This window comes from Micromys minutus, assembly GCF_963924665.1.
Source record: "Micromys minutus genome assembly, chromosome: 20".
Taxonomy (NCBI): domain Eukaryota; kingdom Metazoa; phylum Chordata; class Mammalia; order Rodentia; family Muridae; genus Micromys; species Micromys minutus.
This window is the reverse complement of record NC_137955.1, coordinates 3,051,817-3,074,429: the sequence shown is the minus strand read 5'-3', so window position 1 is coordinate 3,074,429 and position 22,613 is coordinate 3,051,817. Positions and strand designations below refer to the sequence as shown.

At 42.4% G+C, this 22,613-nt stretch overlaps 1 protein-coding gene across 1 annotated transcript in view; it reads left to right on the top strand.

The window, feature by feature from the left end:
* The window catches only part of PIK3R1 (phosphoinositide-3-kinase regulatory subunit 1), a 76,350-nt gene that overhangs the window by 3,621 nt on the left and 50,116 nt on the right, over positions 1–22,613 (top strand). The window contains exon 2 of the mRNA XM_080933774.1: positions 6,066–6,762. Coding sequence (XP_080789900.1) covers positions 6,429–6,762 — 334 coding nt within the window. The 5' untranslated portion in view covers positions 6,066–6,428. The remainder of the gene's footprint in view (positions 1–6,065; positions 6,763–22,613) is intronic.

The following is a 22,613-nucleotide window of genomic DNA, read 5'->3' as shown; positions in this document are numbered from 1 at the left end:
ACCTGTAAGTCAAAATAGTTCTCTGGTTAATGATCACCTGGGAGAGAATTGAAGTCATAGGAGCAGGCCTGGCCCAAGGGTCAGGAGGCTCCGCCAGTGGGTGTTGAGTAGTTACAGGCGAGGTGTCTGGCCAGTGGTTCAGCCTTTGCCCCTTGCTTTCCTCCTGGAATGAGTCAGTGGTCCTGACAACTGGGCTTGTCCCAGGAAGATCCAGCTGCCTTCATTTTCTGGGGGCATTGCATGACTGTTCAGTTTTTCCTCTTTGAGGGCAGCATGAAACCCAAGTACACAGCTTCCTGACTCCCACCTTGTGCCCTGCCACCAGGCACATTTCTCTACCCCTCCCACACATCCCCTGAACCACCTTCCACCTTGGGTCTGGAGAGAGAGATACTTGGGCTAACTTCATAGGCAGGCTCTATCTGACTCTATTTACAGCAGAGTTTTATTTTAGGTAGCTTCAGGCTTCTTTTAGAACTGCTTGCAGCATTGAAAAGCAGCAAGAGAAAATTCCTGGCAGGCACCTGTCTCTGTTTTAAATCTGCATTGTGCAAATGGCAGTGATATTTGTGCTGACAGAGCCAGCGGTCCATTGTTACCAGGTGGTATATGAATGCTGTAACTGCAGTTCACTGTCTTAGCGTTGCTTGTTTTCTCATCTGCAAAATGGGGCAGAGAATTACTCTAGAGCACTTGTAAGGGTTCACAGCAAACTCCAAGAACTGTGCCTGGCACACAGAGCACTGAGTCAGGGTTAATTGTACAAAGTTTGTACTGAGAAGCTTGGTGCTGTGGAGCTCTGTGCTTTTGTTAGTGTAATTGCCTTTAATCCTCATAATGACCTAGTAAGGGTTAGATCTGCTTCCATTGACCTCACATGGTGATAGAGGGAGGAAGTTCCAGCAACTCAACTTGCCCATGGTTACATATCTTGGCATGGGCCAAGGCAGTTGCTGTTAGCTGCAGCTCACAATTCGTCCTTCCTGCCATGAATTTAAAAGACTACCATTGCTTTCTCATAAAGAAGAAGCACTTTAGGGCATCTCCCTCAGTTCACACCGTTTCCCATGGCCCCCTTTCAATCCCTCTGCACTATTGTCTTGCAGGAGGACAGGCACACCTCTTCTGGGTGGTGGGGATCTCTTCCTTAGCTAATAAACTATGGTTTAATTCCTCGCACTCTCCTTCATGACCATCTCAGTCTAGTATGATTGCTGGGGGTGAGCTGCAGTAGCTCTCTTCACTCCTCTTCTTGGTGTGCTCAGGGACACCCAGTGTTGTAACTGCTTCGGAGTCCTGTCTCTTTACTGTGTCACCTGGGTGTGTACTAACTACACCTATAGGGCTTGCAGGCAAGAATTACAGCCTCCACACCCTACTTACCCACACTGGCTACCCAGCCTGAAGTGTGGCAGCAGGCAGCACACTCAGCCTGACGTTTAGAAATGAATTGAGAGTAGATGCCTGTAACATTGGGCCCATGCTTACTAGGATCAGTTTCATAGTCCATGACCTCCGGGATTTTGAAAGGTAGACAGATTTTTTTCTTCAAGTAACAGTTCTTGTTTGCAGAAGACTATAAGTTGAGTAGGATGTTTGTGCAGGACTCTGAGCTTGCACATTGGACGGGGAAGGATTGCATGTGGTGGTGTAGGGTACCCACCCAGAGTCCTTTTTGTCTTAACTATAGACACTTGCTAATGCTGCCCACTGTCACACTAATCTCTCTCATCATGGAGTGGCAATGCAAAGTAGAGAAATATCATCTTGATTTTTTTTTTAAATGGGATTTGAAGATAATCATTATTTCTGCTTCCCAATCAGGCCTCCCACACCCTGTCCTTTGTAAAAGTGAATAGAGTAAGTCAGCAAAACCGGAGCGCCTTTCAGAGAGTTTGTTTGGTTCTTTCTCACCATGCCTGCAGGTTTGAAGGTTAAGAAGAACCTATTTCTGAGCCATTGCACGTTAAGCAGCCATGTGTTTCTATTTGTCAAGCATCAGAAACAATTTTCTTTGAGTAAATGAGAATTTCTCAGTATGTTAACCAGGGAAAGAAAATTTACTTTCAGTGAGTGAGCCTGTAGTCAGCTATGAAAAAGGTTTGAAAACTGGAGCAAAATAATTTCTCCTAAGGAAATTATGGACAGTTGCGTATAACCTTATATAAAAATAAGTTTATAAATTCTTGACAGAATTCCATTATGTTTTGGGGAGCAGCATACCATATTCTATTAGCTTAGAGGTTATATCATAAAATTGCCTGGGTTATCTGAAAGTAATAGTATGTCGGTGATGACATGTCTAATAACTTTTACTCTGTGAATCTGGGTGGAAATAGTTCACCAGGCAGGCAGGTGTTTGTATCTGAAGAGATTGGAAGGTGTAATTTAATGAAAGGGCAAACATCTGTTCTGTCAAAACTCCAAATTGACTTCAGGAGGGTCACACGGGCACTTCCACATTCTTCAGGCTGCTGGGTGTTCTGTAGTCCTGGGGACATTTTGGGGAAGAGCTTGCCAGTCCTCTAGATGTGTCAGTCCTTGTGACTCTGGATAGATGCTTCACTTATCTTTCCAGGGAGGAGCTAAGTTGTTAGGAATTGTGCAATCTGAGGCCCAGGAGAGTGACATGGGCAGAGAGACCAAGAGGGATACAGGTGGCAGAGCTAAGTTTGTAGGACACAGAAGGGCAGGATTTCAGAAGCTCAGGATCCTTTTATTGGACTTTATGGACTTCTTGGGCAAGGTTGCATTTTAAGGAACTGCTCTGGAGAAGCACTTTTGCATGGTTTAGGTGCTGGGTCGTGCTCTTGGCAGGTGCACTCCCCAGTTAACCTGCCCAGGTGTGTGGGAACCAGACCCACTCATCTGTGTGGCTGCTGTGAAGGCAGGTCCACAACATTCTCATGGGGGACCAGCCAGAGTAGGCAGGACACTGCATTGTTGATACTGCTGCTGTGGGTAAGCTGCCCCCTGGACATGTAAGCCCAAGAAGTCCAGAAGAAAGTTATGGTGGTGTTAAAAGTGACTGGAACTGAATTTAGATTCTACCTCAGGTGCTCAGTGTAGTCATGCTGGAGATACTTGGCTTTGTTCTCTTGTCAAGTGAGAATATCTGTAGTTCCCTGGTTATCTTGGGTTGATGGAGACACAGCTCCCAGTCACGTGATAGCTGTGATAACAGTCTCATTTAAATGGGCATGACAGGCAAGAGAAAGTGTGCAGGGTGCAGTAAGAGAGGAGGGCTTGCCTCCTCTGTCCAGCCAAGGTCTCCCTAAGCCTTGTCACCACATGATCAAGTTCTTACCCAAATAAATGACTTGTCTGCGCTCTCTCAATTTCAACTGCTTGTCACCAACACTGAGTCATTGTTCCCTCACCTTCACTGCTAACCTTAACCGTCTGCATTGATCTTCCTGGCCATGTCTGGGGCATCTGAGAAGACAGGCATGCTCTCTTTGCAATCCCTGAGAGATCTGGGCTTTCTTTATGAGACCCAGAGTCTCATAGAGGTCTTAAGACTTCTGATAGTGGCAGTGGCAGAAGCAGAGCATTTGCAGAAGCCTCTTGATTCTCTAGGGTGGGGATCATTTTCTCCAGGATCTAGACTCCTACAGTTATCAGACTCCTCCCAAGTTTCACCCCCTGTGCTTACTTAGCCCCAGGCCATTCAATAGGATCTCAGGTTTAGAAAGCCCTTAAAAGGCACGGAGCAGGTTCTGTGTAGCCCGTGTGGAACATGCCTGGCTCTATTGTTTTGCTGTGTGCTGGGGTTTGTTACTTGGTTGCTGGGGGCTGGACGCATTGCATTTCCTGTTCTACTGAGAATCCCACCAAACTAGTCCTCTGGGTGGTTGAGATTGAGGAAGTGCTAGGCACCAGCTGGCAGAAAGATATCTTCTACCCAGGCTACTGATTTAGGACTTTCCCCTCCCCAAAAGACACCATTGCCAGGAAAAGCTAACAAAAATCTCAGGGCAGATTTGAAGGAATTAAATTATTCTTAGGCATATTGCCTGGTTTCCAAGCATTTAGGGATATGTAAATTTTCATGTTCTTTGGAGTTCTGTGTCTCTTTTGTACAGAGCACATTAGTACAAAAAAATGAGATTTGCTAGTTCTACATTTTGCGTGAATTTATGCAATGAGTATTTAATTTGATTCTGGATCTTTCAAAGTAGAGGCCTTCTTCAAACGTAATATAGCTTATTTTTCTCATCTGCTCCACTGGCTGCATTAATTTTTTTCTCTGATGCCTGAAATGCAAAGTAGAGTACTATCCCAGATTAATATTTCTGCTACACAAATATCTCCAGTGTTTGTTTTTACTTCCTTTGAATATCAGCCCTCTTTAGAGTGTTATTGTATAATGGTAAGAGGCTTTAGCCATGTGAAGCTGAAATCTTTACACTTCTGAATGCCAACATAACAATTAATCTGTGATTAGATTTTGCTTCTTAAGATGCCTACCCTGAAGAGTGCCTGAAATACTCAGCCTCTGAAGTGTTTCACTCCGTAGACTTAGAAAAGCCCCCTTGACTCGGCACCTTGAGATTGTGTGGCTGCTTCTTTGATTTGTTTACTGTACGGTTGATGAACTGAAACCTTCAGCTTGAATTTAGTCTCTACAGTAAAGGTAACATTGAGAGATAAAGTGGAGGGCAGTTGGATCTCTACTTCATGCTGTCCTGTTAGCCATCCATGATGACTCCCAAGTTTTTAACTTTGGCTCATCAATTGCTCTGCCCTCAGTTTGCTTTGGCAATAAAAAAGAAAACAGTTTTCATTACCCTGGACTCCACCAAACCTGTTTTACATAGTACTTCCGTAGCAGTAAGCATGGCTACTTCCTTTCGTTTCTTAACTCAAGAAATGAAGTCTAGTTACCATCCTCGTTTACTGGCCTGCAAGTCTGGGATCTCAGAAGGACATTGAAGGCTCCTGGATGAGCAGAGGCCTGAAGGATCAGGCCTTAGTTCGTTCTCCCATGGGTCCCCTGTGCTTACCTGATCTTGCTTAGTCCTCTTTCTAGGGTTTACTTTGTATCTAAGCCTTGACTTTACTTCTCAGATTAACTGAACCACAGTGTGTTTGTATGTGTGGATCTCTACCTTCCCCACTCACTGTCTCTCTCTTTCTGTGTGTGTTGAGTACACACTCGTGTGTTTTTCTTATCTCACTGTAATCAGTCCAACTTTATTACCAAACCTCAGGTTTACTCCTGACTTCACCCAGAGGTTTTGGTCCATCACTAGCAGCCCTGCAGTGGATGCTTGCCTCTCCAGAGCCCATCAGGCCTTTTGGCTTTCCTTTGCCTAATATTGGTATGGAATTCTCAGCAACACAGGATCAAGCACTTCCTCCGGAAAGCATTTTTCACCTTTCACACCTTCTCCCTTCCTACTGCACTATTTAAGTATGTGCCTTTATGGTCCTGCCCCTGCCTCTCTAGTCTCTGTCCTCACCTTTCTCAGGAGCTCTTACCCCCATTCTCTCCCTGTGCCCATTTCTTCTGGGCACTGAGTTCAGACTGGGATCCCTTGAGTGCAGCTTCTCCACAGTGCTCGTGCTCACACTTGGGGGCTTCCATTTCCTGTTGGTGTGCATTTCAGGTGGCCTTCTTGTCTTCCCACCCCAGGTTCACTGGTCCCTCTTTGTTTTATGCTTCTTTGTATAATATGGCATTTGCTTGGTACTGTCTGTACCCAGGATCATACGACACATTGCATTCTGTCTGCAGATTCCTGCAGGTTGATGTCTCTTTCTCACTTGGCATTTTGTGCCAGTTTATGTTACAGCGTCTACCTAATGTTTTGGTTCCTCCTGTACTAGTCTTATCTCCAGAACATTGCCACATGCTAGCACTTTGACCCCTATCCCGCCTAGCATTCTTAGAAGTCAGGGATGGTCTTCCTAATTATGGTTTTGTATACCGTGTCAAGCACACCGGCCTGTGTGTCATCTGCCAAGTTGATTAAGTACTTGTTAAGTGGGGGTAGAAATTCAAATCCACACAGATGGCTAAGTGTGACGTTCATTCATAAGCCCTGTTTTTGCTTTCCTAGGTGAAGCCGAGAGTGGAGTGTGGAGTGTGGCAGTAAAATCGGATGACAGATGGACAATGTGACAAGAACGTCAGAGAGGATTGAGCCTCGCTGTGAGAGTCGGCCCGGAGTCATGGTGTTGACAAGTTGCTGAGAAGGACACGTGGGAGGACAGTGTCTTCAGTCACACCATTGATGGAGGACAGATGGACAGCCGGATGGCCAGTCACCTCTCTTAAACCTTTGGATAGTGGTCCCTTTTGCTCTGCTGGACACCTGTTAGGGATTTTAGCCTATTCTCTGAATTCACTTTCCCTGAAAACGTAAACGCAGACTGCAGTGTGCAAGCCGGACCCTCTGTGGCAGGGCAGCAGAGCTGCAGACATGACCGCAGAGGGCTACCAGTACAGAGCTCTGTATGACTACAAGAAGGAGAGAGAGGAAGACATCGACCTACACTTGGGGGACATTCTGACTGTGAACAAAGGCTCCTTAGTGGCACTTGGATTCAGTGATGGCCAGGAAGCCCGGCCTGAAGATATTGGCTGGTTAAGTGGCTACAATGAAACCACCGGGGAGAGGGGAGACTTTCCAGGAACTTACGTTGAATACATTGGAAGGAAAAGAATTTCACCTCCCACTCCCAAGCCACGGCCCCCTCGCCCTCTTCCTGTAGCACCAGGTTCTTCAAAAACTGAAGCAGACACTGAGCAACAAGGTCAGTGTGAGGAGTAGTTGGTTACTTCATGACCTTTTGATTTCATATTATACTTTTTAATTGGTGAGATCGTAGTCATCTTTGAGCTAGGATGCTTAAGCTTGGGCTGAAGTCATCTCGGCAAGTTGACCTGAACTAGTATATAGCGTATAAAAATTTGGTCAGTCATTTCATGGCTAGACGTTTGCTTATGTGTGGTTGGGCGTTTGTATAAATTGGGAGATGCTGTCTGAGACCCTGTTTTGTGAGTATCATTAAGCACTCTTACTGCAGGGGCCACTGAATTAACACATATGGACAATTCTTATAACTGTTCTTACTTTGGGAAAGCAAAGAGTAGGGCTAATATAAGCATATGTAATGTCAATGTGGTTTGTATGGAAAAATATAGAGTCTTAAAGTGACCACAGAACTCAGCAGAGAAGAAACCATTGTTTTTCTAACCCAGAATCAGCCTCTTGGTTTCCTCTCTAGGCTTGGAGTTAGCATAAAAGGAAAGGGGTTTTTGTTCCCACCAGGGCAGCACGGTACCATTGTGGCAGCAATGCCTGTAGTCTGCCTGGTCTTTGAGCAGAAACTCGGAATCACTGGGCACTTCTCTTAAATAGAAATCACCTCTATCCAAAATCCTCATGATAGCCCACGCTTGGGCTGGAGCACAGCTGTTTCTTGGTAGATTTCTTCTACTGAGTTTCTTACTGTGGACAGTTTTATGTTCAGCTTTCCTGTCTTCTGTTCTGTAGGACACTGTTTCTCACTAGTAAATCTTGGGCTGTACAGGGGTTTCTGGAAGAAATCCTGATAACACAGGGTCAGGCTTTCACAGATGGAGGAGCGGCAAGAAATAAAGAGGCGGATTTCAAGGGTGAGAGCTGCCTTTTAGCACTAGGAGGACTGCGAATGTAGTGTCTGAGTTAAAACAGACCTGAGATACCCCAGAAGGGATACTTGGAGAACTTTATATTATATTTAATCATAACAAATAATGTAGTTCTTAAAACTATACTAAGATAAAAAGCACTTTTTTGCATACAAATCAAAAAGCTTTGAATGTGTGCTTGTGTTGTGGGAATGAACACTAAGTACTGTGTTTCTCTCGTATTACGTTTTACCGGACTGAAGACAAACAATTCATTCTTTTCGTTATCAAATATCAGGTTTTCTGACCTGACTTCTCTCTTTTTGTTGTTGTCGTTGTTTTGAAAGATTTACTGATTTTTATTTTATGTTTGCGTGTGTGCCTGGCTGTGTATATATGCACCTATGCCTGCAGGTGCCTGTAGATGTCAGTAGGGAGCATCAGGTCCCCGGAACCGGAATTATGTGAAGTGAGTTACCATGTGGGTGTTGGGTACTGCAGACTGGTCTTCTGGAAAAGCATCAAGAACTGTTCATTGTGGAATCTTTCTCTCTCTCTGGTCTCCAGCAGTTTCTGCTGCTGCTTCTCTTCCTCCTCGTCCTTCTTCTTCGTTAAACTTAGAAACAGTTAAATAGGTTCACTTAAGAAGAAAAATTACTTCATTGCACCCAAAATATAAAGGCTTGCAGAACCATAAAAAAATAGCTCAGTTGAATTAGAGATGATTTATAAGGTGGGTTTGAGGGTGCCAGGTAATAATTACTGACAAAAAGGCTTTGTGAAGTAGTTTCTAAACAGAATTGCTTGTGATAGCTGCCGTCAGATGTAAGTTTACTCAGCTGTCATTCCCAGGCGAGGGGTGTGACTAAGGGGCACAGGACTGTCTTTTTGGTAAGGTGCTGCATGTACTTCATTTCTTTCTCTTTTCAGCAGTGAGGTTTTTAACAGCCTTCTCATTCTTCTTTTTGATTCATGGGGAAAAATGAAAAGATTCAGTAGGATTTAAGAAGAGACCCATGATAATGTGGAAATATTGGAAAGAAAAGGGCCTGAATATAAATGAGAGATTTGAAATAACTGAAAGGTTGGGGAAATGGTGGAGGGAGGGGGTTACCTGGAGGACATTGTACTTGACATTCATTAGATACTTCAGAAGCATTAGCCTCATATTCTCATTTAAATATGATTCATGTGACTTGTGAGGTCAGCAGTCCCATGTAGGCACAGAGGCAGCTTTCTTTTTCCCAAGTAAATACTCATTTCCAAAGCCCTTACAGTGGAAAGCTGTGTGGTGGCAAGATTTTCCTCTCTTCTCCACCTAGGTGATAATTTCTTCACTCCTGTCTTATTTCTCTGGACTCCCTCTATTGAACATGTATTTTTTTTCAGTTCTTTGGTTTTCTTCTTTTTATCCATAAAGCTACTCTTCAAACCCTAAGAGCTGTGTATTCTCTCTTCTGGGTACCTGGACACTAGACACCCTGTTGATGGGCAGTGATGTAGGCAGAGGAGCCTTGGACCAGTGTGCATGCTAGCCTATTTTCCTTTTTCCGGTTGATTCTCCTTAACCCCAAGCATTACTGTTTTCTTTCTCATGTTTGACAGGAAGTTTTAAACTCCTGGGCTCAAGTCCCCCTCCCTCTTCTTCGTCCCTGGTTCCTGTGAACTACAGTTCCCAGAGGCCACTCTGTTTCAAAGGAAAGTGTTATTCAATTCTGGTCCAAAGTAACTTTTCTGAGCAGTTCCTCCTTATGCAATGGAATCTACCTTTTTCTTTCTAAGTACTGCGTATGTTTTGAAGACTATGATGTATAGTTATGAGGTTGAAGAAACTAGCATTTGAATGGGGACAAAACCGACTCTGTTGTGTAGCTAGGCCAGTGAGTGCCAAGTACATAGTAAATGTCAAACAACAAAAAGCCACAGTGCAACCTATGTGAACCTCTGGTTAAGCAACTCCTCTCAGGAATTGTTCTACCAATACATTTGGCATGCAGTTGTCTAGTGCACTCTGGCCTGTGCACTGAAGAGGTTTATTTCATGAGCTCTGTATGTCACATGTGGGTGCACAGGCTGAATGGTTTGGCCTGCTTCTGGCCACCATGCCTTATTTGCTCTTTGCTTCATTCAGCTGTGAGGCACCTTTGAGGCACCTGTGGCTTTGTCATTTAACGTTGCTTGCTGGGCCTCCAGAAGGTTTTCTTCTGCCGCAGCCCTTGGCACAGACAGATGGTCTGCTGCTGGGCAAGTGGGTGGGGCTGATAGGGAGTAGAAGGTGTGTCCTATCATCAGGTGCCTGGGGCACAGATTTTATATAATGTGCCTGCTTACCTCTTTACTCCTCTTTATGGCTTTCTCTTTACATGAGGGCAACAGTGTTCAAAATGAGGCTTCCTGTTTTATTTCATGTTTTTGTAACCTGGTGTCCAATTTGAGCATCTTTGGAGACAGCTTTTTCTTTGTTTTGTTAGACTGTGCAAGGTATACCTTCCACACTGAGGTGTGCATTGGTGATTTAGACCCTCTGCCTTAGCTGTTGGGTATAGACATTCTGACCTACACACAACCTTCCTTTGCTGGGCATGTCCTATTTCCTCCCCTATACAAGGAAATTAACCACTGTAAGTGAGGATTTGGGGATGAAGATGTCTGTGGGGCTGCTTTTAGCACATACTTTTAACACATACTTTTCAATCCTCCCGTTGAAGTTCAGCTTTAGCTGTCTATTTAATCTCGTGAGCTTCTGACCAAGAGAGTTTGTAAAGCAGTAAAATCTGCCAACTTGAGGGGCCACTTGGGCCCCCAACTTTACACAAACCTCAGGCATGCCTCATTCACCTATGACCCCAAGGACTCCTGACAGCTGGTTCCAGCTGGTTTTATGTGTAAAATAAAACACAGACATTGGCTCGAACTGTTTTACATTTTGATCACAATCCCTTCTAAGCATAAAAAGAAAAGAGCCTGCATTTTGTGTTTGTTTTCATGGTCTCCCCAGACATATTATCTTTACATTTTTCACTCTAGCTTTTGAGTGTCCCTTGGTGCTTGTTAATCCTTGTCTAGAAAGTGAGGCTGCACTAAATCACATAATCGGCTGCACCACACAGAGGTCACAGAAGCTAGAGAGACCTGATCCCAAATTACAAACCTTGGTGGGGTGCCCTGGTCTCAGTGCACGACTCTCTGCAGGAGACAGTAGACCTAGAGGCATTCGTGTTTGTGGGAATTGTGTCCGAGAATATGCCTTTTCTTACGACTCTCCACCTCCTCCGCCTCCTCTCCTCCTTTCAAGCGAAGCATTGCCAGGAAGCTGGAGGACGGCTGCAGGCATCTGACTTTGGGTTGTGTGGCATTCACCTGTTCTGCATTCTGTAACTATGGTGGTCTATGGAGAAAGTAGCACAAGGTGCAGGACCCTTGATGGGAAGGTTCTTGAGCCTCTGTTCTCTGCTTCTACGTAGCCAGAAAAAGCTTGAATGTTTGCCTTTCTGTGTTTTCCTAGGAAACAAAATATATTTCTGAAAGATGATTAGTGTAATTGATTAATCACAGTTGTTGTTATTTTAGTGGTCATAGTGACAGTACTATATTGAGACTCAAACCCAGTACCTTTGCATGTGAGGCAAATACTAGGCACCCAGCCCACATATGTAGTTTTTTTGTTGTTGTTGTTTGGTGTTTGAGTTACAATTTCACCATGCAACTGGCTGGCCTGGAACTCACTAAATAGACCAGGCTGGCCTTGAAGTTACAGGGATCTGCCTTTCTCTGCCATTGGAGTGCCAAGGTTTGAAAAAGCATCACCATGCCTGTGTATAAATGTGATTTGTAATTTTGATAAAAGGAGATGACCCTAACCACTTCTTTTGCTATCATAGAATGTATTACTTTTAAATTATTAGACATTGCAATATACCCTCCCTTCCACATATAGACAATATTCTCATCACTAAATTCTCGATTTGTTAAGTTATTTTTCTTGTTAGTTTAAAATGTAATCATGTTCCTTCCAGAAACGTTTGCAAGGAAAAGCATCCTGGAGAACAATTTGTATATCCTTATCATTTGTAAGAGAAAATCCAGAAGAAGAAAAAGGAGTTTTGCTTCTCTTCTGAAGGAACTAGTTAGGAACTGACTGGCAGAACCCTCTGGAGTCAAGGCTGCCCTGGGCATTCTCAGCCTGGGGAAGAGACACACCTTCTTCTCACAGGGAAAGACCAGAGCTTCTTTACAGAGTCAGTGGCTGAGGCAGGCCGTTTAGATTCCTTGTTTTCCTTTCTTTCTGAATTTATTTCTATCTTTTTATTATAGATACAGTTCTGTGGGTAAGTGCCACAAATTTCCCTGTAGGTGGAGTTACAGATGGCTGGGAACTGCCTGATGTGGGTCCTGGGAACTGAACTCTGGTCCTGAAAGAGCAGTACATGTGCTTAATCATTGAGTCGTTTCTCTAGCTCCACATTTTATTTTTCCCTTAGGTAAAGTGCAGTAACCCTGGCTGGTGCTTGGCTACCTGAGGTCAGTGGAGATCTGAAAATATTTCTATACAACTAGACAATTGAGTAAGAGGCAGTGACTGTATTTCCGTGTTTTTCTTTCTTTTTTTTACTACAGTATATTGTGATTAATTCTAGTTGTGTATTTTATACACTATGCTCCTATGGCAGATGTGTATGTATAGGAAGAACATGGTATATATAGAGAATGGTACTATTTGTGTATGTAGGTGCCTACTAAGGTTCTCAGAACTACAATATTCCTTCATATTCTGTGTTAAAATTTTGGGCATAGTATTTGAGAGGGGTGTTGGGGTGTGTGTGTGTGTGTGTGTGTGTGTGTGTGTGTGTGAAGCCGGTCCACTTCCCTTCAAATGAGTTATTTAAGCCAAACTCTCATGTTTTCTTCAGTAATGATTGAATTGATGTTATTTTCCTAAGTTTTCTTTGTCATAAAGATAAAACTCCATGGACTATAACTTCAGTTTAGTTGTCACTATAGTCTTTGATAAGCTTGATGTCCAGTCTGGTTTCTAGGTGGATGTATGTATCTTTGTCCAAAAGGGATTAGTAAACATGTGTTTAGTACATTTGAGAAAATAAACATTAGAAAATTCGAAAGTCAATAATAACACATGGCACCTTACATCTGCTAAGTTGTATCCCAAAAGGAGAAAATTTCGTACCTGTGGCAAATTTGCATGCTAAGTATGTCATATCATTTGCATATGAAAGTAAATGTTAGCTGTGCAGCTGGCTATTGTTTATAGGCATACGTGTATTTTTTTGTTGCTGACAGATTGCTATAGGAAAAGATGTAAAATGGACAGATGCCCAATATGGAGGTGAGGTGAGGTCACTTGGTGTGATAGCTGGACATAGGGACAACAATGCTTCATAGGCTGTACTGAATGTACTCATGTCTTTGTTTAATTTATAGCATTTAATATTAAAGCAATCTGCAGGATTTTAATAAAACAAATCTAAATAGAGACCAACAAAATGAAGAAAAAAAATGCTTTTATTCCAGTAACTAGGATCCAATTGCCCTCTATTTAACAAAATAGTATCAGAATACTTTATAAAGGTTTTTTGTTGTTGTTTTTCTGTTTAGCCCTGGCTGTCCTGGAACTCACTTTGTCAACTTGGAACTCACTTTGTTGACTAGGCTAGCCTTGAACTCAGAAATCTTTCTGCCTCTGCCTCCAGAGTGCTGGGATTAAAGGAATGAGCTACCACTTATGAAGTATTTCTGTTTATCATTATTTACCTATAAAGTATCTTTACTTACCTTCTTCTACCACAGTGGCAGTATAAACATTGCTTAGGAACAATCTTGTAACTAAAAGTCAAATACCCCGTACATTGTTAAAACGCAACTTTGTATTGGAAAGAGAAACAAGTGGCAGATCATTTTTTGGAATACTTTCTCTTTACTCTTTCTGGATTAGAGATAGCTGTTGGCAGTGTCCTTGTATTCATCCATTTTACCTGTTCTCAGCTCCTGGCATGCATTACGTAAAGCTTAGGTCATTCTGTCCTGTCACAGTTTGATGAATATTGAAGTTAGTGTAGAAGGTTATCTGTAATCTGTTGATCAACTTTGATATCCAGGAAGGAGTATCAGCTTGCTTGAAATATCAATTCTTTCTGATATGCTATTTTGGTCAGAAACTGCGTTACCTCCCCACATATTCCGTACCCACATTAATACTGGCTCACACTAATTGTAAAATGGACAGTTCAATATTGGCTCTTCTGAGAGGAGGCTCTGTTTTTGTTTCAACCTCTGAATTTCTACTGCTAGGAACAGTTGGAAAATTTAACTCTCCTACCCTCCAAGGATGAGTTTTTCCACTAATATCCTATAGCACTACCCTGATTTCCTGGATGTGGAGTTTATGTGGAGGACTGACTGACTAGGATAACTGGGAAGAGATGCTCACAGACACTCATCAGAATATCTATTAGGAAGTTTTTTTTTTGCGATTTTAAGAACCATTGCTAATGAAGGGTCCAATTGGTACCTTTTTTCCAATCTGTATGATAACGGATCTTAAGACATAGTTCACGGTATAACAATTGGGCACTTGGCAGTTGCTGACCTCTGCGTTGCCTCATGACTCTTAAGTTTTATGTGATGGTGCCCGTGGAATGCCATCTCATCCTGCGCAGCCTCTGCATTCTTCCTTGTCCTTAGGGATTTCATGGATATTCGAATTACAGTCTCCAGGACCAATAAAGGATGATAGTCATAATGTGTTCGTTTGAATTTTGAAGTTTTGCTTATTCAGGACTTCACATCTGTAGAAGAGATAGCACATGTTCATATTAGGCAGGGCAGTTCTTAAGTCACTTCCTGTCTTTTATGGTCATTATCTTGGTTGAGCTTTCTGCTCAACAGAAAAACACCTAATACTGGTCCCAGCAAAAAGAAGCTGTCTTACTTGTTTTGATAAAATACAATTTTTAAAATTATGTAAAGGTGTCAAGAAGGTACTGTTTTGTGATGTTACCTATTATCATGAGGTGTGAACCTTTAAACTGTTGTGACTGCATTTCATGCTGCTGCCCTTAATTTTGCCACAGTTTTTAAACATGAGTTTTTCTTCTGTGTTTTGGTGCTGGGATTTGAGCTGAGAGTCTTGTGGACACTAGGCAGACACTCCGCACTGTGCTCCACCCCAGCCTTCATGTGTGTTTGAATTAAACTTGAGAAAACTGCTTCACTAAACAAGCCATTTGAACTTTCTCTCTCGCTCATTTCTATCCTGAATATAGCCATATAGTTGGGTATTTGTGTCGCTTAAATTTGGTATTTATGACTGCTTATAATTGTTAAATATAACATTTAAAAACTTTGTGTTTGTATATTATGTACAATTTTAAAGTATTCTCAATCAATAACAAACTTTACTAGGTTATTTTTAAGGTAGCTCAAAAAGGAATATTTTTGAGAGAAATGTATTTAAAGTGCCCAGAACACTAATTTTACATAATTTCAAGAAACGAGGTGGGACAAATATGTCTAGAATAAATGATTATGGTTCCATACTTTCTCATACATGGATTCACTGAACATCTTTAGTTTTAAGTTAAACCTTGAAATTCTGTAGACATAAGTAACTACCAGCCTCCTGCTGGGCATCTTACAACCATTTCCCATCAGCTGCTCACTCATCCTTTCAAAGATAGGTTCTTAGAACCATTTTGAGATACAGCATAAGCTGGTATCTGGAAAGAAGGAGGACTCCATCTTAAGGAGCTTTGGCTGAGTCATGTTGAGCATGGTGGCAGCTACAGCATGGATCGTGACTTGCTATCCGCAGCTGAAGTCTTCACATTAGTCATTCCATTCACCCAGTTGCAATCAATGATATATGATTCCTCTCTGACCAGTACATCAAAGGGCTGACTTACAAAGAGAAGGATGGGGCTTCAAAAGGAAGACCATGTTTTGGGTATATGCCTATGTATTCTCCCCCTCCCCCCATCCCAGGACATTTGTACCCTGGTCCGATAGTCCAAAGCTATACAGTTTTATAAACATACCCCACACCCCCCCTCTGATATTTTGATATGCTGCTTCACAAACCTCTGAGTTTCAGGTTTTCATATTTCAGACTCATAGCCTTTTCATTAGAATGATGTACACATGGAGAGACCATGGCTCCAGCCACATATGTAGCAGAGGATGGCATTGTCTGGCATTAATAGGAGAAGCCCTTGGTCCTGTGAAGGCTCATTTCCCCAGTGTAAGGGAATGCCAGGGTGGTGAGGTGGGGGTAGGTGGGTGGGAGGGGGAACATCCTCATAGAAGCAGGGAGAGGGGTGGGGGAACCAGGTGGGGGAACCAGGAAAGAGGATAACATTTGAAAAGTAAATACATAAAATATCCAATAAGAAATAAAGAATCAAACACAGGCTGGGCCTGCCCTGCTTCAAAGCCAAAATTCTGAGGATATCCAGTCTAAGAGCTGTGTGTTTTGGCATGTGAGGACCAGCTGCTTGGAGTCTGGACCTACAAGAACTCTCATGTTGACTCAAATGAATCCGGAGCCTTGTTCCCTGGATTATGTCAAGGTTAGCAGTAAATGCTGCTTTAGAGAACTGAGTAAATCTCTGTGAATGTCAAACTCCATTTCTCAGTAGAGTTGGCCACTGCCAAGTTTGTAATGTATACTTTGTGTTCTTTTCCCTTACCTCCAAGAACAGGAGGGTGGATGGAGGGCTTGCATTGGGCACAGGTGGATTTCATTTCTAGGGACGTACCATGACAATGTGACACTACTGGTGAAATCTCTGGGGCACTGGGAAGACTTCTTGAATACTTTAATTTTTACTTCTTTTCTCCTTCAATTGAAAAAAAAAAAAGTAAAACGTTCCCTGAGTTCATAAGGTGTCCTAAGCAGTGGCTCTCCCTTGCTTTTTGAGAGCCTCCAAGAGGACCTACCTCTCTGCCTACCACAGTTATAAGAGGCAAGAACAAAAACACATTCTTGATGATTCTAGGAAATCATTAATTGGAAAGCCTGCCTGTGATCTCAGTGGACACAGTTTTAAAAACATAACAGGTTTGACCTCTTTAAAGTAGCCAGGTAGCTCCATGACCTTTTCTCCAACCCTTTCTTCAGTGGGAGGTAATAATTCAGAATATAGCCAAGAGCCATGTGTGGGGGTTCAAACCTGTTATCCCAGTGCTCCGGAGAAAAGGTTAATGTATCCAAGTTCAAGGCTAACCTAGGTGACCTGATGAGATCCTGTCTGAGAAACAAAGAAGCAAACAAAAGTTTTCTATCTTGAGCTGGGAGGGGCACACAGTGGGTGGAGTCTGTACAGGAGCAGAGTGTGAGAGGTGCCTCTGAAAGATACTAACTAGCCAAGTGGTGTTTCGTGCATTCTAGGCTATTAGTCATTGAGGGCTTTAGACAGCCAGACTAATATCAGGAAAGGATTTTTTTTCCCGCTTTCGGGTTGACAAAATGAAGAAAGGAGAACCAGTTTGGGCATTGCCTGGGGACTTTTAGTTTCACTCTGTCATCTGACTTTAGCTGGCTTGGACAGAGAGCAGCTGGGTGACTACAGGCTGAAGAGATGGGGATGGAGTGGGATGAATGGGGAGTTCTTAAAGAAACTGAATGTGCGAGTGGTAGCTAGCAAAAAGGAAAACTGTTGTGTTAAAAGTGAGATCTGTACTGAGTGGGATACAAGCAAAAAGAACTTGTAGAATTCAGAGAAAAAGACTAAGTGAAAATGGGCAGGGGAAATATTCAGGGATGTGGTGAGAACTTCAAGTGTCTGTGAACAGGAGCTCATTTCAAGTAACATAGTGACGCGGCTGGAAAGGCTTCAGGACTGTGCGCAGATCTGAACCTGCTCTCCACCATTCCCACCTGATGTCACTGTAAAGCCACCTCTAGATATGTTTTAGAAAAAAAATTAGATTATAAGAATAATATTAAAGCTCTTTGCCAAAATACATAGCAAGGTATTTACCAAGCAACAAAACCACCCACCGTCTCCAGCAGTCAGCGTTGAAAGCTGTTAAGTTTCACCCCAGTTTTGAGAAGAAATGATGGGGACCAGGGTGATGGGCTACCTCCTTATGCTTTATGTTGGCTGCATTTACTCAGGAACAGTAGAGAACCTGTCATGCCACTTGGGGGTGGGGCTCAGAAGTTCCATTTTCAGCCTTAAGTTTACAACTAGAGCATATGTTAAAAGTAATTTTGATTAAGGGTTAATCTTTAGACACATACATCTAGGAATTTGCATCTTCCAAATTTCTAGAACTACAGTGATATAATAAAAGTATATCTGTATATGGAAAATGCTGACTCTGCATAAAAAAATTAAAGATATATATCTTTGCATGTTGCATACATTTCAGGTTCTCTGTTAACACCTATTTATGTGTTAGCTGCTTACTTTTGATGGTAACTCTTATGACGGTGAATTTATCCATATACCTATTGTAAAGCCAAAGTGTAGCTAAATCCCTGAGTTTCACAGCTAGTAGGAAGGTTGCGATTTGACCTCACAGTGCTTTCCAGCAGATATAGCAGACTAACAAGAGCCAGTAGATAATCATGTTATACTGTGTGACCCATCCTCTCCTGTTCAGCCAGGGTGTATCCTGGAGCCAAAGACAGTTACACCCCTCCCCACACACTTTCCAGTGACCTATGGTCTGCCAAGACAAAAGGAGCTAAACAAAAATGGATGTTTCCTGTATCAGGAAATAGACTCAAGAAAAACTAATGTATGAAGCAGACATGAGTGTCATTTTTCCTTACATCAAAAGAATGCCAGGTCAGCGCGCTAGGAAGAGGTGGTTGATTTTAAAGTTGATTCTCTCTGCATGTTGGAGCCTACTGTTGTTTGGTGTGTGTGTGTGTGTGTGTGTGTGTGTGTGTGTGTGTGAGAGAGAGAGAGAGAGAAAGAGAGAGAGAGAGAGAGAGAGAGAGAGAGAGAGAGAGAGAGAGAGAGAGAGAGATTTGGAGGCCAGAGGACAAGGTCAGGTGACATTCTAGGAAGGCCATCTATCTCCACTGAGGTCTCTCAGTGGCCTGGAAGTATAACATTTAGGCTAGGCTGGCTAGTCAGTAAGTCCCAGGGACCTTCCTATCTCTGCCTCCCCAGGACTGGGATTACAGGTGTGAGCCACCTTGACCAACATTTTTATGTGAATTCTGGGGATCAAACTCATGTCTTTATCTTTAAAAGGACAGCACTGTAGTGACTGAGTCCTTTCCCCTTAGTTAAACCTGTGCATCTTATAAGACTGATGAATATATTAACTGTTAAATTAATCTCTACTTGACTTATGGTTCTCAGTGTTCTATATCACACATATAAACAAACTTGTGTTTCTATACAAATTATTATGTAATTATACATTATGTATATAAAACTATATTTACATAACTAGATCTGATAGTACAGCATATAAGGTCATAGGAAAAACTTTGTTGGGTTAACTATTCAATTATGCCTTTCTATATGGAACTGCCTGCTGTTTCAAGCAGGCTGAGACTTGCTACTTCACTAGTCTTCTTGTTGGGAGTTTTATGGACAGTTATGCTGTAACTGTCACTTGTGGTCTAATCTTCCCAGTAAGGGAAACTTGAGCAATGTTGTCAGCTTTTCTGAGTAGAGGAAGGTTAAACATACTGGTGCAGAGACTTCAGAATTGTTTAGCTTAAACTGCCATTCTTTTCAGACCACATCTTTCCAGGCCCTCTGTGGCTGGAGTCAGCTAGCTTTGGCTCTCTTGAAGGAAAAGTTTCACCGATTGCAACAAATGTTTACTCTTCTTTTCTTTGCCAGATCTGGGGTCTGCACACCAGATATGAGACCTGGTTGCTGAGCAGTTTGGTCAAATAGTTGACCTGTCATCAGTCTGTATAATTATATAATTGCTTTTGGCTGATTCCAAGTTAATTCTAAAACCTAGATAATACATTTGGGTTATTTTGTTGTTGTTGTTTTGAGACAGGGTTTCTCTATGTAGTCTTGGCTGTCCTGGAACTCACTCTGTAGACCAAGGCTAGTTTCAGTCTCTTAGAGATCATCCTGCCCTAGCCCCTGCCCGACTCTGACTCTAGAATGCTAGAATTAAAGGTGTGCACCACCACTGCCTAACTATCGTGTATGTATATATTATACACACTTCTTTTAAACTGGGAAAACAATCTTTCCGCTCTCCCTTTCTGTCCCCCTTTCCACACTTCTCATCTGGCTCCTTCCTTCCCTCCCTTTCTTCTGCCTGTCCTGTGCTTGGAGAGTCCACTGGGAGACATTGGTGCCTTTCACATGTCTCATAAGGGGATAGGTGAGTTTCACAACCATCTTTCAAAGGTGCTATTAGTTCATTATTAGTTTTGGAACTTGGATTTGAAATCCTTAATAGCCACCACAGTCTAAAAGAACATTTGTGCTTTATCTGATCAGTTAGGGGAAAATTCAGTTTTATAAAAAAAGAACAGTTCTGAGCTTTTGGGTCAGGGTGTGAATATTTTCCATGTGACTTTAAGTTGGGTCTTGCTCAGACTTGGGTTCACATCTTGGGCATAATTTGCAAAGGCGGAATTTGTAGGTGTCGGATGATTTTCTGAAGGCATGCAGATGGATGGATGCATGTTCCATCCTTTTGAAGGATTCAGGCGTCAGGCTCACTGTCACACTTCTGAGGTAGGAAGTGCACCGAGCCCAGGCTTGCCTACAAAGCCAACAGAGAGCTGAGCATTTCCCACTGTGGAAAGTCCTTCCCGAGTTTGTCACCATTGGACTCGGCCCTTATGTCTATCCAGGGGAAGCCTGTGGTTTGGCAGAGAAAACTGGATTTAAGTGGGAATAAAATTTGCTGACCCCTGACTCAGAGGGTCACATCTTTTCATTTATATTTCACATGACTCATCATAAATTACAGTGCTTATAGATAGAGGAAGAATCCTTCCTCCTTCCTCCCTCTCCAGACACCACATACTGGAAAATGTAAGTTTTTTTACAGAAAGGTTTCGGCTACTTCATAACCATTCCCCTCCCCCCTTTTTCCTCCTCCTCCTCTTTTTTTTTTTTTTTCCTTTTGGTAAACTAAACAAAATGTCAGTCTCTGATGTGACTTGCTTCCTGCCAGAATTCCCACTGGTGTACTGTCACAGTTTCCACAAAAGACCCAAGATGAAGGAGGGAGACCCATTTTGAACCCTGTGCTTCTGTGTTATGGGAAAACTGCATTTCTGCCTCAGGATGTGGAGAACTGTTAAGTTCTAAACCTCAGTAACCTACTGGGCTCTAACTGCTGAAAGAGAATGTTAAGGGAAGATTTGTTCTGCTGCTGTAATCGGACATATAAAACTTTGCAAGGTTTTATTGTTCATTTCCTGTTTAAGAAACAGAAATTCACCCTGTCCTATGAACTCCCAGAAGATGAGAAGATTTTCCTCAGAGAAAATGCAGCTCTGGAAAGAGCCCTCCATAAAGGTCATAACCTACAAAATTCTTAAAGGGAAGTTTCAGTGAGAAGAGGGCAGGCAGGGTTAGGAAGCCCTGAGTGCTGCAGACTGTGACTGGTGTGTAAGCCCTTGCTCTCTGGAGCTACAGCCTTCATGGGACCTGTAACACACATCTGCAGAAATCTCAGGGGCAAATTAAAAAAAAAAGCAACATGAAGTTGGAGGACATATAGTAGAGACCAGGAAAGGGAAGGGATAGTGGAGTGGACTTGATCAATGTGTATGCATGCATAATAATTAAATTATTAAAACTAGATTTCAGTTTCCAGCATAGGGCAGCAACAGCCCAGCCCAGTAGGAGTTGATACCAGTATCTTTTCCAAATGACTGCTGGAGAAAAGTGTAAGCCATTGTCAAAAGGTTGTGGAAGACAGTTCAGCACGCTGTCTACCAAAAATTCCTCTCATAGCAGGCCTAGCCCCAGCCTGTCACATAAAGCAGGTACTGAATTGACCTGGGATCAGATCCAGGTCATCTTTGGCACTCAGGGTGGACAGTCTGCCAATTGCTGCACAATCATGTGGACCCAAGTGACAAAGAACTACTTAATTGAAAGTATATAAAATGGCACCTTAGCTGGGTAGTGGTGGGGCACACCCTTAATAATGCCAGCACTCTGGAGGCAGAAGCAGGTGAATCTCTGAGTTTGAGGCCAGCCTGTTCTATAGAGTGAGTTCCAGGACATCCAGAACCACACAGAGAAACCCTGTCTCAACCCCACCCCCCACCCCTGCCTTCAAATAAATGGCTTCCTAGGCTTCATGGACAATTGAGTAACTCTAACTTCCTTTCTGTAGCCATGATCACTTGTGGCTTCTCTAGAGTCAAACAGTAAGAATTTTGGTCTCTTACATTGAAAAGATTAAACAACTGTAGTTTAAATTAAACCATTAATTTGGAGTTTTCTGTGACTACATTCATTATATTCCCTGTTGGTATTAAGTTCCTATGGCTTTGACAGATACACAAAAGTGACAATATGTGTTTATCAAGGGAAAATAAAAATTCTGCTAGGCTAAATAATGTGTAGTGGTCTTAGTTTTCTGTTTATGTTAAAACCTTTTAAAATTGAAATGATTTAACTTGGTTTTCTTTTTCTGGTTACCTAAAAGAAGAAAAAACAGAAGCATGAAGCAATTGAGTGTATTTACATGGAGACAGGACTGAGTGATGGAAAATTTTTTTTCTTTCAGTAGGATTTAGCAGAAAGCATGTGTCAAAAGTCTCTTACCTAAATGGGTCATAATTAAAGACGTTGGGGCTTATTTATTTTAATTAAAAATATTAAGCTCAACTCAGTGGGCTCCATGGAAATTTTTTTTTCTAATTGCACATTTTATTTTATGTCAAGTAATAAATTAAATTTTTGTGGGTACAAAAAAGACTTTTAGCTTCAACCACAATCATAACTCATGCTAAATATATTAATGTTGTGCTGATTAGGTAACTGACTGCTCTCGGATAGCTAAACTGGTG